Source organism: Mobula hypostoma, chromosome 13, assembly GCF_963921235.1.
Source record: "Mobula hypostoma chromosome 13, sMobHyp1.1, whole genome shotgun sequence".
Lineage (NCBI taxonomy): Eukaryota > Metazoa > Chordata > Chondrichthyes > Myliobatiformes > Myliobatidae > Mobula > Mobula hypostoma.
In genome coordinates this window covers 2,336,040-2,354,212 of record NC_086109.1, presented here as the reverse complement: position 1 = coordinate 2,354,212, position 18,173 = coordinate 2,336,040, and the positions used below count along the sequence as shown (strand labels likewise).

The following is an 18,173-nucleotide window of genomic DNA, read 5'->3' as shown; positions in this document are numbered from 1 at the left end:
ATATTACTATATCTTAAAATACGTTAAGAAATGTTAACATATTAAAACACATCAAGTGGGTAAATGATCAGACAAGAGAATCAGGTTACTGTGGTTGAAAGACCCGAGGGTCAGCAGACTCACACGTCCTTGGCTGAAGCAAAGGTAGCCTGAAATGTTTCTCCATCGATCCGCTGGTCCTCCATTCGCACGTTGACAAATCCTGTCTCAAGGAGAGCCTCCATGTACGGCTCAGGTTGCCACTTTGTTCCCTTCAGCAGACCAGTAGCAATCAGCTTCTGCAGGGCTGTGACCATCAGAGCCCCTGCCCAATGCAAGGAGGAGATAGTCAGGTTATTGCAAGTATTTACAGTGAGTTCAAAGTCAAGAGCATTTAATAAGGGAGGAACAACACCTGACTGGGGGAAATCTGTTGTTGAGTCTGAGACACAAGCAATTCTGCAGCTGCTGGAAATTTTTATTTTTGTTTATTTCAAGACACTGCATGGTAACAGGTCTTCCCACGCAATGAGCCCATGCTCATAGAAACTCATACAGGTATGGTGGAAGTTCCAGGTATCAGGGGGCATGAAGTGTGTGAAGTTACCTCACACGGTGAAACTGAAAGAACTGAAGGTACATGGGTCAGATGGCATACAGCCCAGAGTTGTGAAATAGATGGCTGAAGAGATCGGTGGAGGCATTAGTAGTGATCTTCAGGAAACACTAGACTCAGGAATGATTATGGAAGACAAGAAAATTGCAAAAGTCACTCTGCAGGGAGAGGCAGAAAAAAAGGCAATTTTTGGCCAATTAGTTTGACCTCAGTGGTTGGAAAGATGTTGAAGTCGATTATTTAGGATGAGATCTCAGGGTACTTGGAGCACAGGATAAAATAATCCATAGTCAAAGGAATATCTTACCTGACAAATTTATTGGAATTCTTTGAAGATATAACAAGCAGGACAGACAAAGGAGAATCGATTGATGCTGTGTTCTTGGATTGTGAGAAGCCCTTTCAAAGGTGCCACACATGAGGCTGCTTAACGAGCTACGAGTCCATGGTATTGCAGGAAAGATTTTAGCTGTTTGGCAGGAGGCAAAGAGTGAGAATAAAGGGAGCTTCTTCTGGCTGGCTGCCAGTGACTAGTGGTGTTCCAAAGTTGGGACCGATTCTTTTTATGTATGTCTGAATGATTTGGATGATAGAATTGATGGCTTTGTTGCAAAGCTTGCCAATGATATGAAGGTAGGTGGAGGGGCAGGTAGTTTTGAGGAAGAAGAAAGTCTACAGAAGGACCGAGACACATAAGGAGAATGGGCAAAGAAGTGGCAGATGGAATACAGTGTCAGGAAGTGCATGGTCATGGTAGAAGAAATTAAAGGGTTGACTGTTTTCTAAATGGCGATAAAATACAAAAACACTGAGATGCAAAGAGATTTGGGAATCCTTGTGAAAAGATTCTCTGAAGGTTAATTTGCAGGTTGAGCCTGTAGTGAAGAAGGCAAAAGCAATGTTAACATTCATTTCAAGAGGACTAGAATATAAAAGCAAGGATGTATTGTTAGGATTTTATTAAGCACTGCTGGGACCTCACTTGGAGTATTGTGAGCAGTTTTGGGCCCTTCATTTTAGAAAGGATGTACTGAAACTGGAGAAGGTTCAAAGGAAATTCACAAATATGATTCCAGGATTGAATGGCTTGTCATATGAAGACTGCTTAATGGTTCTGGGCCTGTACTCACTGGAATTCAGAAAAATGAGGGGTAACCTCTTTGAAACCTATCAAACGTAAAGGCCATGATAGATGTTGAATGGATGTTTTCTCTGGTGGGAGAGTTCTACGACCAGAGGACATGGCCTCAGAATACAGGGGCATCCTTTTAGAATGGAGATGAGGTGGAAGTCTTTGCCACAGACAGCTGTAGAGGCCAAATCTTTATGTATATTTAATATATACAGAAGGCAAATGCAATGTTGGCATTCATTTCTAGAGGTATGGAATATAAGTGCAGGGATGTGATGTTGAGGCTCTCTCAGGCTCTTGTGAGACCACACTTGGAGTGTTGTGTGCAGTTTTGGGCTCCTTACTTTAGAAAGGAAATACTGACATTGGACAGGGTTCAGAGAAGATTCAGGAGAATGATTCCAGGAATCTTCTGAGGTGTATATATTTCAATGCTAGGAGTATTGTGGGGAAGGCGGATGAGTTGAGGGCGTGGATTGACACATGGAATTATGATGTTATAGCAATTAGTGAAACTTGGCTACAGCAGGGGCAGGACTGGCAGCTTAATATTCCAGGGTTCCGATGTTTCAGATGTGATCGTGGCAGAGGAATGAAAGGTGGGGGAGTAGCATTGCTTGTTAGGGAAAATATTACAGCAGTGCTCAGGCAGGACAGATTAGAGGGCTTGTCTACTGAGTCCTTATGGGTGGAGCTGAGAAACAGGAAAGGTATGGCCACATTAGTGGGATTGTATTACAGACCACCCAATAGTCAACGAGACTTGGAAGAGCAAATCTGCAGAGAGATAGCAGACAGCTGCAGGAAACATAAAGTTGTGGTGGTAGGGGATTTTAATTTTCCATATATTGATTGGGACTCCCATACTGTTAGGGATCTAGATGGTTTAGAGTTTGTAAAATGTGTTCAGGAAAGTTTTCTAAATCAATATATAGAGGGACCAACTAGAGGGGATGCAATATTGGATCTCCTGTTAGGAAACGAGTTAGGACAAGTGACGGAAGTCTGTGTAGGGGAGCACTTTGGTTCCAGTGATCATAACACCATTAGTTTCAACTTGACCATGGACAAGGATAGATCTGGTCCTAGGGTTGAGGTTCTTAACTGGAAGAAGGCCAAATTTGAAGATATGATAAAGGATCTAAAAAGCGTGAATTGGGATAGGTTGTTCTCCGGCAAGGATGTGATCGGTAGGTGGGAAGCCTTCAAAGGAGAAATTTTGAGAGTGCAGAGTTTGTATGTTCCTGTCAAGATTAAAGGCAAATTGAATAGGAATAAGGAACCTTGATTCTCAAGGGATATTGCAACTCTGATAAAGAAGAAGAAGGAGTTGTATGATGTGTATAGGAAGCAGGGAGTAAATAAGGTGCTTGAGGAGTATAAGAAGTGCAAGAAAATACTTAAGAAAGAAATCAGGAGGGCTAAAAGAAGACATGAGGTTGCCTTGGCAGTCAAAGTGAAGGATAATCCAAAGAGCTTTTACAGGTATATTAGGAGCAAAAGGATTATAAGGGATAAAATTGGTCCTCTTGAAGATCAGAGTGGTCGGCTATGTGCGGAACCAAAGGAAACGGGGGAGATCTTAAATAGGTTTTTTGCATCTGTATTTACTAAGGAAACTGGTCTGAAGTCTATGAATTTAGGGGAAACAAGTAGTGAGATCATGGAAACTGTACAGATCGAAAAGGAGGAGGTCTTTGCTGTCTTGAGGAAAATTAAAGTGGATAAATCCCCGGGACCTGACAGAGTGTTCCCTCGGACCTTGAAGGGGACTAGTGTTGAAATTGCAGGGGCCCTGGCAGAAATATTTAAAATATCGCTGTCTACGGGTGAGGTGCCGGAGGATTGGAGAGTGGCTCATGTTGTTCCGTTGTTTAAAAAAGGATCGAAAAGTAATCCGGGAAATTATAGGCCGATAAGTTTAACGTCGGTAGTAGGTAAGTTATTGGAGGGAGTACTAAGAGACAGAATCTACAAGCATTTGGATAGACAGGGGCTTATTAGGGAGAATCAACATGGTTTTGTGCGTGGTAGGTCATGTTTGACCAATCTGTCGGAGTTTTTTGAAGAGGTTACCAGGAAAGTGGATGAAGGGAAGGCAGTGGATATTGTCTACATGGACTTCAGTAAGGCCTTTGACAAGATCCCGCATGGGAGGTTAGTTAAGAAAATTCAGTCGCTAGGTACACATAGAGAGGTGGTAAATTGGATCTGACATTGGCTCAATGGAAGAAGCCAAAGAGTGGTAGTAGAGAATTGCTTCTCCAAGTGAAGGCCTGTGACTAGTGGTGTGCCACAGGGATCAGTGCTGGGTCCATTGTTATTTGTCATCTATATCAATGATCTGGATGATAATGTGGTAAATTGGATCAGCAAGTTTGCTGATGATACAAAGATTGGAGGTGTAGTAGACAGTGAGGAAGGTTTTCAGAGCCTGCAGAAGGACTTGGACCAGCTGGAAAAATGGGCTGAAAAATGGCAGATGGAGTTTAATGCAGACAAGTGTGAGGTATTGCACGTTGGAAGGACAAACCAACGTAGAACATACAGGGTTAATGGTAAGGCACTGAGGAGTGCAGTGGAACAGAGGGATCTGGGAATACAGATACAAAATTCCCTAAAAGTGGCATCACAGGTAGATAGGGTCGTAAAGAGAGCTTTTGGTACATTGGCCTTTATAATCAAAGTATTGAGTATAAGAGCTGGAATGTTATGATGAGGTTGTATAAGGCATTGGTGAGGCCGAATCTGGAGTATTGTGTTCAGTTTTGGTCACCAGATTACAGGAAGGATATAAGATTTGATAGAGGTATATAAAATTATGATGGGTATAGACAGAGTGAATGCAAGCAGGCTTTTTCCACTGAGGCAAGGGGAGAAAAAATACCAGAGGACATGGGTTAAGGGTGAGGGGGGAAAAGTTTAAAGGGAACATTAGCCGGGGCTTCTTCACACAGAGAGTGGTGGGAGTATGGAATGAGCTGCCAGACGAGGTGGTAAATGCGGGTTCTTTTTTAGCATTTAAGAATAAATTGGACAGATACATGGATGGGAGGTGTATGGAGGGATATGGTCCGTGTGCAGGTCAGTGGGACTAGGCAGAAAATGGTTCGGCACAGCCAAGAAGGGCCAAAAGGCCTGTTTGTGTGCTGTAGTTTCTATGGTGAACATCATATGAGGAACATCTGGCAGCTTTTGGGCTGTATTCACTGGAGTTCAGGAGAATGACGGGGGATCTCATAGAAACATTCCGAATGTTAAAAGGCCTGAACAGATTAGATATGGCAAAGTTATTTCCCATGGTAGGGGAGTCTGGGACAAAAGGGCACAACTTCAGGACTGAAGGACGTCCATTTAGAACAGTGATGCAGAGAAAGTACTTTAGTCAGATGGTGGTAAATCTGTGACGAGTGGCTGTGGAGGCCAAGTCATTGGGTGCATTTAAGGCAGAGATAGAAAGGTCATTGATTAGCCAGGGCATCAAAGGGTATGGGGAAAAGGCAGGGGAGTTGGAATGACTGGAAGAATTGGATCAGCCATGATTGAATGGTGGAGCAGACTTGATCTGCTGAATGCCCTACTTCTGTTCCTTTTTTTTTTAAACACTGCTCGGGGAGTAGGGTCTGCACTGCGCAGGCGCGTGACGTAGCGCGCCAAGGTTTAAAAAGCAGACCACCATATACAGCGGCCATCGTCGGAGTGGACTGAGTCAGAGTGGGACGGCTTTGGCTCAGACAGGCTTCGGCGAGAACAGGCAGAGGCCAGGGTAGGTTCGGGCACGTTTTTTGTTCAGATTGTTTAGTGCAGTGAGAATGCCAGGCAGGATGTTGGAATGCTCCTCTTGCAGGATGTGGGAAGTCAGGGAGCCCTCCGGTGTCCCTGACAACGACTCCTGCAGGAAGTGCATCCAGATGCAGCTCCTGACAAACCGCGTTAGGGAACTGGAGCAGGAGCTGGATGACCTGCGGATCATTCGGGAGAATGAGGAGATTATAGATCGTAGCCACAGGGAGGTAGTTACACCAAAGGAGCAGAGGACAGGAAATTGGGTCACTGTCAGGCGAGGGAAGAGGATAGGGCAGGCAGAGCAGGGTTCCCCTGTGGCCATTCCCCTCAACAACAAGTATACCGCATTGGATACTGTTGGGAGGCATGACTTACCTGGGACTAGCTGCAGTAGCCGGATCTCTGGCACTGAGTCTGGCTCTGCAGTGCAGAAGGGAGGGGGGAAAAGAGGAGAGCGGTAGTGATAGGGGACTCGATAGTTAGAGGTACAGATAGGAGGTTCTGTGGTCGTGACAGAGAATCCAGGATGGTTTGTTGCCTCCTGGGTGCCTGGGTCAAGGATGTCTCTGATCGATTGCATGACATTCTGAAGTGGGAGGGTGACCAGCCAGATGTCGTGGTGCACATCGGTACCAATGACATAGCAAGGAAGAGTGAAGAGGTCCTGGACAGTGAGTATAGAGAGCTTGGTAGGAAGTTGAAAAGCAGGACCTCAAGGGTGGTAATCTCAGGATTGCTACCTGTGCTACGTGCCAGTGATGGTAGGAATACGATGCTCTGGAGGAGGAACAAGTGGCTGAGGAACTGGTGTAGGGGGCAGGGTTTCAGATTTCAGGATAATTGGGACCTCTTCTGGGGCAGGTGGGACCTGTACAAGAGAGACGGGTTACACTTGAACCACAGGGGGGCCAATATCCTTTCAGGGAGGTTTGTTAGTGCTATTGGGGAGGCTTTAAACTAGATTTGCAGGGGGATGGGAACCAGAGTGCCAGAGCTGACAGTGTGGCTGGGGTGAAAATAACTGATGTTGAAAGTTTAAGCAAATCCCCTGATAGGAAGGTTGTGAGTGGTGGTAAAAATCTTCTGAGGTGTATATATTTCAATGCTAGGAGTATTGTGGGGAAGGTGGATGAGTTGAGGGCGTGGATTGACACATGGAATTATGATGTTATAGCAATTAGTGAAACTTGGCTACAGGAGGGGCAGGACTGGCAGCTTAATATTCCAGGGTTCCGATGTTTCAGATGTGATCGAGGCAGAGGAATGAAAGGTGGGGGAGTAGCATTGCTTGTTAGGGAAAATATTACAGCAGTGCTCAGGCAGGACAGATTAGAGGGCTTGTCTACTGAGTCCTTGTGGGTGGAGCTGCGAAACAGGAAAGGTATGGCCACATTAGTGGGATTGTATTACAGACCACCCAATAGTCAACGAGACTTGGAAGAGCAAATCTGCAGAGAGATAGCAGGCAACTGCAGGAAACATAAAGTTGTGGTGGTAGGGGATTTTGATTTTCCATACACTGATTGGGACTCCCATACTGTTAGGGGTCTAGATGGTTTAGAGTTTGTAAAATGTGTTCAGGAAAATTTCCTAAATCAATATATAGAGGGACCAACTAGAGGGGATGCAATATTAGATCTCCTGTTAGGAAACGAATTAGGGCAAGTGACAGAAGTCTGTGCAGGGGAGCACTTTGGTTCCAGTGATCATAACACCATTAATTTCAATTTGATCATGGACAAGGATAGATCTGGTCCTAGGGTTGAGGTTCTGAACTGGAAGAAGGCCAAATTTGAAGAAATGAGAAAGGATCTAAAAAGTGTGGATTGGGACAGGTTGTTCTCTGGCAAAGATGTGATTGGTAGGTGGGAAGCCTTCAAAGGGGAAATTTTGAGAGTGCAGAGTTTGTATGTTCCTGTCAGGATTAAAGGCAAATTGAATAGGAATAAGGGACCTTGGTTCTCAAGGGATATTGCAACTCTGATAAAGAAGAAGAGGGAGTTGTATGAAATGTATAGGAAACAGGGGGTAAATCAGGTGCTTGAGGAGTATAAGAAGTGCAAGAAAATACTTAAGAAAGAAATCAGGAGGGCTAAAAGAAGACATGAGGTTGCCTTGGCAGTCAAAGTGAAGGATAATCCAAAGAGCTATTACAAGTATATTAAGAGCAAAAGGATTGTAAGGGATAAAATTGGTCCTCTTGAAAATCAGAGTGGTCGGCTTTGTGCGGAACCAAAGGAAATGGGGGAGATCTTAAACAGGTTTTTTGCGTCTGTATTTACTAAGGAAGCTGGCATGAAATCTATGGAATTGAGGGAATCAAGTAGTGAGACCATGGAAACTGTACGGATTGAAAAGGAGGAGGTGCTTGATGTTTTGAGGAAAATTAAAGTGGATAAATCCCTGGGACCTGACAGAGTGTTCCCTCGGACCTTGAAGGAGACTAGTGTTGAAATTGCGGGGGCCCTGGCAGAAATATTTAAAATGTCGCTGTCTACGGGTGAAGTGCTGGAGGATTGAAGAGTGGCTCATGTTGTTCCGTTGTTTAAAAAAGGATCGAAAAGTAATCCGGGAAATTATAGGCTGGTGAGTTTAACGTCAGTAGTAGGTAAGTTATTGGAGGGAGTACTAAGAGACAGAATCTACAAGCATTTGGATAGACAGGGGCTTATTAGGGAGAGTCAACATGGCTTTGTGCGTGGTAGGTCATGTTTGACCAATCTGTTGGAGTTTTTCGAGGAGGTTACCAGGAAAGTGGATGAAGGGAAGGCAGTGGATATTGTCTACATGGACTTCAGTAAGGCCTTTGACAAGGTCCCGCATGGGAGGTTAGTTAGGAAAATTCAGTCGCTAGGTATACATGGAGAGGTGGTAAATTGGATTGGACATTGGCTCGAAGGAAGAAGCCAGAGAGTGGTGGTAGAGAATTGCTTCTCTGAGTGGAGGCCTGTGACTAGTGGTGTGCCACAGGGATCAGTGCTGGGTCCATTGTTATTTGTCATCTATATCAATGATCTGGATGATAATGTGGTAAATTGGATCAGCAAGTTTGCTGATGATACAAAGATTGGAGGTGTAGTAGACAGTGAGGAAGGTTTTCAGAGCCTGCAGACGGACTTGGACCAGCTGGAAAAATGGGCTGAAAAATGGCAGATGGAGTTTAATAATGACAAGTGTGAGGTATTGAACGTTGGAAGGACAAACCAATGTAGAACATACAGGGTTAGTGATAAGGCACTGAGGAGTGCAGTGGAACAGAGGGATCTGGGAATACAGATACAAAATTCCCTAAAAGTGTCGTCACAGGTAGATAGGGTCGTAAAGAGACCTTTTGGTACATTGGCCTTTATTAATCGAAGTATTGAGTATAAGAGCTGGAATGTTATGATGAGGCTGTATAAGGCATTGGTGAGGCCATATCTGGAGTATTGTGTTCAGTTTTGGTCACCAAATTACAGGAAGGATATAAGTAAGGTTGAAAGAGTGCAGAGAAGGTTTACAAGGATGTTGCCGGGACTTGAGAAACCCGGTTACAGAGAAAGGTTGAATAGGTTAGGACTTTATTCCCTGGAGCGTAGAAGAATGAGGGGAGATTTGATAGAGGTATATAAAATGATGATGGGTATAGATAGAGTGAATGCAAGCAGGCTTTTTCCACTGAGGCAAGGGGAGAAAAAAACCATGGTTAAGGGTGAGGGGGGAAAAGTTTAAAGGGAACATTAGCGGGGGCTTCTTCACACAGAGAGTGGTGGGACTATGGAATGAGCTGCCAGACGAGGTGGTAAATGCGGGTTCTTTTTTAACATTTAAGAATAAATTGGACAGATACATGGATGGGAGGTGTATGGAGGGATATGGTCCGTGTGCAGGTCAGTGGGACTAGGCAGAAAATGGTTCGGCACAGCCAAGAAGGGCCAAAGGGCCTGTTTCTGTGCTGTAGTTTCTATGGTTCTATGGTTCTATATCTTATGGTTTTATGGTTGATAGATTCTTGATTGGTAATGGGATGAAGTGATATGGGGAGAAGGCAAGAAGTTAGGGCTGATAAGAAAACTGGAACAGCCTTGATGAAATGGCAGACAGCCACATAGAAACATAGAAAATCTACAGCACATCACAGACCCTTTGGCAAGGTGGGACAAATGGCCTAGTTCTTCTCTATCCTATGGTGTCATGGTCTTATCCTTAAGGCACAGGTTCGGAGCATGACCTATAACCTCCCTGCTTGGATGAGTGCAGGTTCAACAGCACTTGAAAAGCTGCGTTCAGTAAAAAGCAGACCACACAAATGGAATCCCACCCACTGAATGGAAAGTTAGCTCTTTCAGCACCTTGCACCACAGGTTCATCCACTGCTGTGCACAAACTGCAACAACTCACCAAAGCCTCCTCTAGGCCTGTGCATCTGAAACCCAGTAACCCTTTTACAAGCCAACAGTGACCTTCACTACTGTTCTTTTCATATCTGAGCCCACAGACAAAACAAGCCTCTTGATAAAGGAGTGACAGTAACTAGTCAAAGATCACATTGCGACACACTCACCAATATAATTGTGACCAATTGGTAAACAAAGACTGCACACTATACTAAATTAAATAAACGTCAGGGCATTACTGCGTAAGGACGTAATTATCACCACACCACACCCAGCTTCAGTCACTAGGGTTTTTCATCAGTGTTCTTCAGAATTTTCTACAGTACCCACGAGACCTTCTGCTGTCAGGTCAGGGCAGCACAGTGGCATGGTGTTTAGCACAATGCTCTACAGTACAGGCAACCCAGGTTCAATTCCCACTGCTGCCAGTAAGGAATTTGTACGTTCTCCCCATGACCACGTGGGTTTCCCCCAGGTGAAACATAGAAATATAGGAACATAGAAAATAGGTGCAGGAGTAGGCCATTCAGCCCATCGAGCCTGCACCGCCATTCAGTATGATCATGGCTGATCATCCAACTCAGAACCCTGTACCAGCCTTCCCTCCATACCCCCTGATCCCCGTAGCCACAAGGGCCATACCTAACTCCCTCTTAAATATAGCCAATGAACTGGCCTCAACTGTTTCCTGTGGCAGAGAATTCCACAGATTCACCACTCTCTGTGTGAAGACGTTTTTCCTCATCTCGGTCCGAAAAGGCTTCCCTTTTATCCTCAAACTGTGATCCCTCATTCTGGACTTCCCCAACATCGGGAACAATCTTCCTACATCTAGCCTGTCCAATCCCTTTAGAATTTTATACATTTCAATAAGATCCCCCCTCAATCTTCTAAATTCCAGAGAGTATAAGCTTAGTCGATCCCGTCTTTCATCATATGAAAGTCCTGCCATCCCAGGAATCAATCTGGTGAACCTTCTTTGTACTCCCTCTACGGCAAGAATGTCTTTCCTCAGATTAGGGGACCAAAACTGCACACAATACTCCAGATGTGGTCTCACCAAGGCCTTGTACAACTGCAGTAGAACCTCCCTGCTCCTGTACTAGAATCCTCTCGCTATGAATGCCAGCATACCATTCGCCTTTTTCACCGCCTGCTGTACTAGCATGCCCACTTTCAATGACTGGTGTACAATGACACCCAGGTCTCGTTGCACCTCCCCTTTTCCTAATCGGCCACCATTCAGATAATAATCTGTTTTCCTGTTGTTGCCACCAAAGTGGATAACCTCATATTTATCTACATTAAATTGCATCTGCCATGAATAAGGCACAGGATTCCTCCCACAGTCCAAAGGCATACCAGTTGGTAGATTAATTGGTCATTGTAAAATTCTCCCATGATTAGGCTTGGATTAAACCAAGGGATTCTTGGGCAGTGTTGCTCAAAGGGCAGGAGAGGCCTATTTCACGCTCGATCTCAATAAATAAAATAAAAGAGGCATTGACTGTATTCTACCACAATGCCGGACTTGTATGTGTCCAGGACAAAGAAATAGGCAGGGAAAAAGTCTTTGCAGACGCTATCTACCTTGCACACTGCCTTTTCCAATACCTCCCTTCTGGAAAGTGCTAAAAAGCTATTAAAACAAAAACTTCATGCCATCTTAAAAAGTTTCTTCCCCCAATCTGTTGAACTGATCAGCCATTCTAGTTAGACACCACCAGCCCTCCTCTATCTGTTACCCTAATAAGGGTACTGTAAACACTTTACCCACATTATAATTTTATAATGCTGTTTGCATTGTAAATACATTATCTATTTAGTTAGTTAGAGATACAGCATGGAACACGCCCTTCCGCCTTCTGGTTAAACAAACTACGCTGCCCTGAAACCCACCTAACTAACACTAGCCTAGTCACAGGACAATTTTAAATGACCAATTAGCCGGCAAACCAGTATGACTTTGGACTGTGGGAGGAAACCAAAGCATTCAGATAAAGCCAGCACAGTCACAGGGAGACCATACTAATGTCTTACAGATGGAACTGGAAATGAATTCCCAATTTCTTGAGCTGTTAAAGTGCCATGCTAACAACTACCCTACCATGTGCCCCTGCCAAATACATACTGGTATTTATGTATTTATATAGAACTTATACCATATGCATACTTAACCTCCAACTTTATGTAATTATTTAAAATCCTTAATAATTGTTGAATGTTGCTTTTTTTAAAATCCATATTTGAAAATACACCAGAGCAAGTTCCTAATACATGTAAAAGTGTATGGCAAATTAGGTTAACACAAAATACTCTGCAAGTGCTGGGGTCAAAGCAACACTCAACACGCTGGAGGAACTCAGCAGGTCGGGCAGCATCCGTGGAAACGATCAGTCAACGTTTCGGGCCGGAGCCCTTCGTCAAGACTGAAGAGGGGCGGGGCAGAAGACCTATAAAGAAGGTGGGGGGAGGGTGGGAAGGAGAAGGCTGGTAGGTGCCAGGTACAGCTGGCAAATTAGGTTGATCTTTCCCACCCTGGTCATGGACTGTTTGCCTTAATTCCATCAGGAAGGAGACTACATAGCATCCACACCAGGAGTACCAGACCCAAACACAGTTAGTCCACAAGCAGTAAGATTGATGAACATCTTCACCCACAAACCCATCTGTCTACACCTCCAACTCCAACTGCTTTAGAACTTCCTGTCAGAGTTAGCTTATGTACAAACACTCCTGTGCAAAACGTCACTTTATATAATAAATGTCTATTATATAGACATACAATAATGTCTCTGTATATAAGCTATGTCATGTAATTGTATTAGTGGGTTTTAAATAATTATACTCTTTATTTTATTGTGCTTTTTTGTGCTGCATCAGATCCAGAGTACGAATTTTTTTTCTTTACATTTGTATACTGGAAATTACATCAGTCTTAAATGTTCTGGCCATTCTGATATCAAAAGGCAGTAAACAACACTCACAGAATTCTGCACACAAAGCCCGCGTGCACTTTCCCTACCCCTCATAATTTTGTATAGCTCTGTCAAATCTCCCCTCAATCTTATTCATTCCAATGAATATAGTCCTAACCTATTCAATCTTTCCTTATGGCTCAGGCACTCCAGTACTGACAACATCCTTGTTAATTTTCTCTGTACCCTTTCAACCTTATTTACATTTTTCCTGTAGGTACATGATCAAAACTGAACAGTGTGCTCCAATTTAGGCCTTATCAACCCGTTATACAACTTCAACATAATATCCCATCTCCTGTCCGTAACACTTTGATTTATGGAGGCTACTGTTCCAAAAGCTTTCTTTAGGAACCTATCTACCTTTGATATCACTTTCAAAAAATTATAGACCTGTATTCTCAGATGTCTTCATTCTACCACATTCTTTCGTGTCTTATTGTTCACCATATTAAACCTATCCTGGTTGTTCCTACTGAAGTGAAACACGTCACACTTGTTTGCAATAAATTTCATCTGGTCTAGATCTCTCTGCAAGGCATGACAGCCTTCCTCGTTGTCCACTTTACTATCAATCTTGGCGTTATCCACAGACTTGCTGATCCTTTAGACCACGATATCAGCCAGATCATGGATATAGGTGACAAACAACAACTGACCTGACACCCATCTCTGCAGCACCCCATTAGCCAGAGGCCTCCAGTCAGAGAGGCAACCATCTACTACCAGTCCCTGGCTTCTTCCACAAATCCAATTGCCTCCTTATCTTGAATGTCGAGTGACTGAACATCCTTGAACCACCTCCCACTGGGACCTTGTCAAACGACATGCTAATTGTTGGCCCTGGCACCTGGGAGGCCACATACCGTACGGGTGTCGCCTTCACGACCACAGAATCTCCCATCCGCTTTCCAACTATGGAATCCCTATCACTGCTGCACTCCTCTATTCCCTCCTTCCCTTCTGTGCCGCAGAGCCAGAGACACGGTCGCTGCAGCTTTCCTCCTGGTAATCCTCACCCCAAACAGTATCAAAAATTATGTACTAATCAGTGGAATTACCACGGGGTAATTCTGCATTGCATTTCCTTTCCTGACAATCACACAGCTACCTACCTCCTGCAAGTTAGTGGTGACTACCTCCATGTGGCTCCGATCTCTCATCTCCTCACTTTCCTGTGTGAGATGAAGGTCACCCAGCAGCAGCTACAGAGCCTTGACACAGTCTCAACAGAGCTGCAGCTCGACGCACTTCCTATATCTCAGACAAAGAGTGTGCCACCAGACCTGGACCCATTCTCACCGCACTATGCACTAGTAGATAAAGAAAAAGAAAGCTACTAGATACTTAATTCAAGCCGCTGCCTGTTGAAGACAGAAAGTATCCTGGGACGGGGGAAGTGTCTGAACTTGGAACAGAACAAGTGCTACATCTGCCCCTACACCTCCTCGCTCACTACCATTCAGGGTCCCAAACAGTCATTCCGGGGAGGTGACACTTCACCTGTGAGTCTGTTGGGGTCATATACTGTGTCCAGTGCTCCCAGTGTGGCCTCCTGTATGTCGGTGAGACCCGACATAGATTGAGAGACTGCTTTGCTGAGCACCTATACTCCGTATGCTAGAAAAAGCAGGATTTCCCAGTGGCCATACATTTTAATTCCACTTCCCATTCCCATTCCCATTCCCATTCCAACATGTCTATCCCTCGCCTCCTCCTCCCATTCTAACTCCCACCTGCGTGATGAGGCCACACTCACATTGGAGGAACAACACTTTATATTCTACCTGGGTAGACTCCAACCTGATGCTATGAACATCGATTTCTCAAATTTCCGATAATGCACCATTCCCCATGCCCTTTTCTCCTTGCCTGCCAATCCCCTCCCACTTTTTCTTTCTTCCATGGTCTTCTTTCCTCTCCTATCAGACTCCCCCTTCTCCAGCCCTGTATCTCTTTCACTAATCAACTTCCCAGCTCTTTACCTCATCCCTACCCCTCCCAGTTTCACTTATTACCTTGTGCTTTTCCTCTCCTCACCCCACCTTTTGACTCTACTCCTCATCCTTTTTTCTCCAGTTCTGCTGCCTGAAACGTTGACTCTACTCTTTTCCATAGATGCTGTCTGGCCTGCTGAGTTCCTCCAGCGTTTTGTGTGTGTTGCTTGGCAGAGAGGTTAACTTGATGGCCTTAAGTAACACCGGGAAGAGAGCACGTTTGTAAACATTGTTACTTCTGTTTCAATACAAGTAAATGAGTACTTTGAGAGGCTGGTCAAGGACTACATTTGCAGTATGCTACACCCACACTGAACCCCCTACAATTCACCTACCGACACAACCAGTTGACAGCTGTCGCAATAGCCACAGCTCTACACACCATCCTTACACATATGGAGAAAAAGAATGCTTATGTCAGCATGCTGTTCTTGGACTACAGTTCAGCATTCAACACCATAAATCCCTACAGGCTTGACAAGAAGCTCGGAGATCTCGGCCTTCATCCTGCCTCGTGCAGCTGGATCCAGGAATTCCTGCCAGATCACCGGCAGGTGGTAAGAGTGGGCTCCCTCACTTCCGTCCCTCTGACCCTCAACACAGGTGCCCCTCAGGGCTGTGTCCGGTGCCCCTCAGGGCTGTGTCCGGTGCCCCCACCTCTACTCTCTGTGTACTCATGACTGTGTCGCCACCCACAGCTCCAGTCTGCTAATAAAATTTGCTGACGATACTACATCTATTGGCCTTATCTCAAATAATAACGAGGCAGCCTACAGAGAAGTCATCACCCTGACACAGTGTTGTCCGGAAAACAACCTCTCATTCAATGTTGCAAAAACAAAGGAGCTGGTTGTGGACTACGGGAGGAATGGAGACACGCTAACCCCTATTGACATCAATGGATCTGGGGTTGAGAGGGTTAACAGCTTTAACTTCCTCGGCATAAACATCACTGAGGATCTCACGTGGTCTGTACACATCAGCTGTGTAGTGAAAAAGGCATAACAGTGCCTCTTTCACCTCAGACGGTTGAAGAAGTTTGGTATGGGTCCCTAAATCCTGAGGACTTTCTACAGGGGCACAACTGAGAGCACCCTGACTGGCTGTTATGGGAGCTGTACTTCCCTCAATTGCAGGACTCGGCAGAGAGTGGTGCGGACAGCCCAGCGCATCTGTGGATGTGAATTTCCCATGATTCAGAAATCGGTGCGTGAAAAGGGCCCGAAGGATCATTGGGGACCCGAGTCACCCCGACCACAAACTGTTCCAACTGCGGGAAACGGTACCACAGCATAAAAGCCAGGACCAACAGAATCCGGGAGAACTTCTTCCACCAGGCCATCACACTGATTAATTCATGCTGATACAATAGTATTTCTATGCTATATTGACTGTCCAGTTGCACACACTATTTATTATAAATTATTATAAATTGCACATTGCACGTTGAGACGGAGAGGCAACTCCTCATGTACGTGAAAGATGTAAATACTGTAATAAAATCAATTCAATTAAATTTATCAACGTATCGATGCTTAGAGAAATCCCTAATCCGTGCTCGATCTTTTCTTCCCCATCTCTAACTTTCCCCCTCTCCTTCCAAGAAGCCCTCGGTTTTCAGGACATTTAGGAATCAATGGACTACCGCGTTTTACCTGGCTTCATCACTCTCCGGATCTCCCCGCACCCAGCTCGCAGGTCAGGCCAGAAGAAGTAACAGTTGCAATGGTAAACTCTGTCCACCACGCGATCCTCCAGTGGGATTTGATCCACGCTACCCCAAAACAGATTCACCTTGCCCGTCTGTATCTCGGCCCGCAGCTTCTCGCTGGCCACATTGTACATGTACTCCGAGATATCCCGGCCGTACAGTTTACCCGCGGGCTGTGTGAGGCGGCGAACAGCTTCCTGCAACCCTAGACCCGGTCCGAAGCCCAGTTCTAGCACCACATTCTCGGGCTGGATATCACACAGCTTCACGGCACTCGCCTCCAGGAATCCGTTTGTCTCCAGAAACTTTTTTACCATCCATCCCCACACGGTGTGTGTCGGTTTCCCGAGCTGCTGTGTGAGCCGCTGAACCAACATTCCCATGACTGCGGCTGCACTGGAACTTTGCTGGATGAACATCGATTTCTGAAACTTCCGGTAATCCTCCCCTTCCCACCCCACTCCACTCCACCATTCTCCATTCCCAGCAACGCACACAAAATGCTGGTGAACGCAGCAGGCCAGGCAGCATCTCTAGGAAGAGGTACAGTCGACGTTTCCGGCCGAGACCCTTCATCAGGACTAACTGAAAGAAGAGATAGTAAGAGATTAGAAAGTAGGAGGGGGAGGGGGAGATCCAAAATGATAGGAGGGGACAGGAGGGGGAGGGATGGAGCCAAGAACTGGACAGGTGACTGGCAAAAGGGAGACAAGGCTGAAGAAGGGAGGGGATCATTGGGCGGGAGGCGTAGGGAGAAAGAAAGGGGGAGTGAAGGCCAGAGGAAGATGGAGAGAAGGCAAGGAGTGATTGTGAGAGGGACAGAGAGAGGGAAAAAAGGGGAATAATAAATAAATAAATAAATAAAGGCTGGGGTAAGAAGGGAAGGTGGGGCATTAACAGAAGTTGGAGAAGTCAATGTTCATGCCATCAGGTTGGAGGCTGCCCAGACAGAATATAAGGTGTTGTTCCTCCAACCTGAGTGTGGCTTCATCTGACAGTTTTTTGTCACTTGCCGTACCTGCCGATCACCTCCACCTTCCCTTTCTTCCATGGCCTTCTGTCGTCTCTCAGATTCCCCCTTTACTTCACCCTTCCTACTGTCTCAGTTTCACCCTCATTTACTGCCTTGTACTTCCTCTCCTCCCCCACCCTCTTATACTGACCTCATCTCTTTTCTCCCCCCAGTCCTGATGAAGGGTCTCTGCCCAAAACGCTGTTTACTCTTTTCCGTAGATGCTGCCTGACCTGCTGATTTCCTGCCCCATTTTGTTTGTATTACCCTTTTCCAGCATCTGCAATGCATCATGCGATGGCATGAACATCGACTTCTCTAGCTTCCGCTAATGCCCCACCTCCCCCTCGTACCCCATCTGTTACTTTTTTTATACACACATTCTTTCTCTCTCTCTCCTTTTTCTCCCTCTGTCCCTCTGAATATACCTCTTGCCCATCCTTTGGGTCCCCGCCCCCACTTGTCTTTCTCCCTGGGCCTCCTGTCCCATGATCCTCTCATATCCCCTTTTGCCAATCACCTGTCCAGCTCTCGGCTCCATCCCTCCCCCTCCTGTCTTCTCCTATCATTTTGGATCTCCCCCTCC

General features: G+C 45.4%; 1 protein-coding gene across 2 annotated transcripts in view; it reads right to left on the bottom strand.

Moving 5' to 3' along the window:
- Positions 1-16,952, bottom strand: part of LOC134355871 (uncharacterized) — a 71,872-nt gene extending 54,920 nt beyond the window's left edge. For both annotated transcript variants that reach the window (XM_063066377.1, XM_063066376.1), the window contains exons 1-2: positions 16,520-16,952; positions 124-304 (exon numbers count right to left, since the gene is read on the bottom strand). In XM_063066377.1, coding sequence (XP_062922447.1) covers positions 124-304; positions 16,520-16,952 — 614 coding nt within the window. The remainder of the gene's footprint in view (positions 1-123; positions 305-16,519) is intronic.
- Between the last annotated feature and the right edge of the window lie 1,221 nt (positions 16,953-18,173).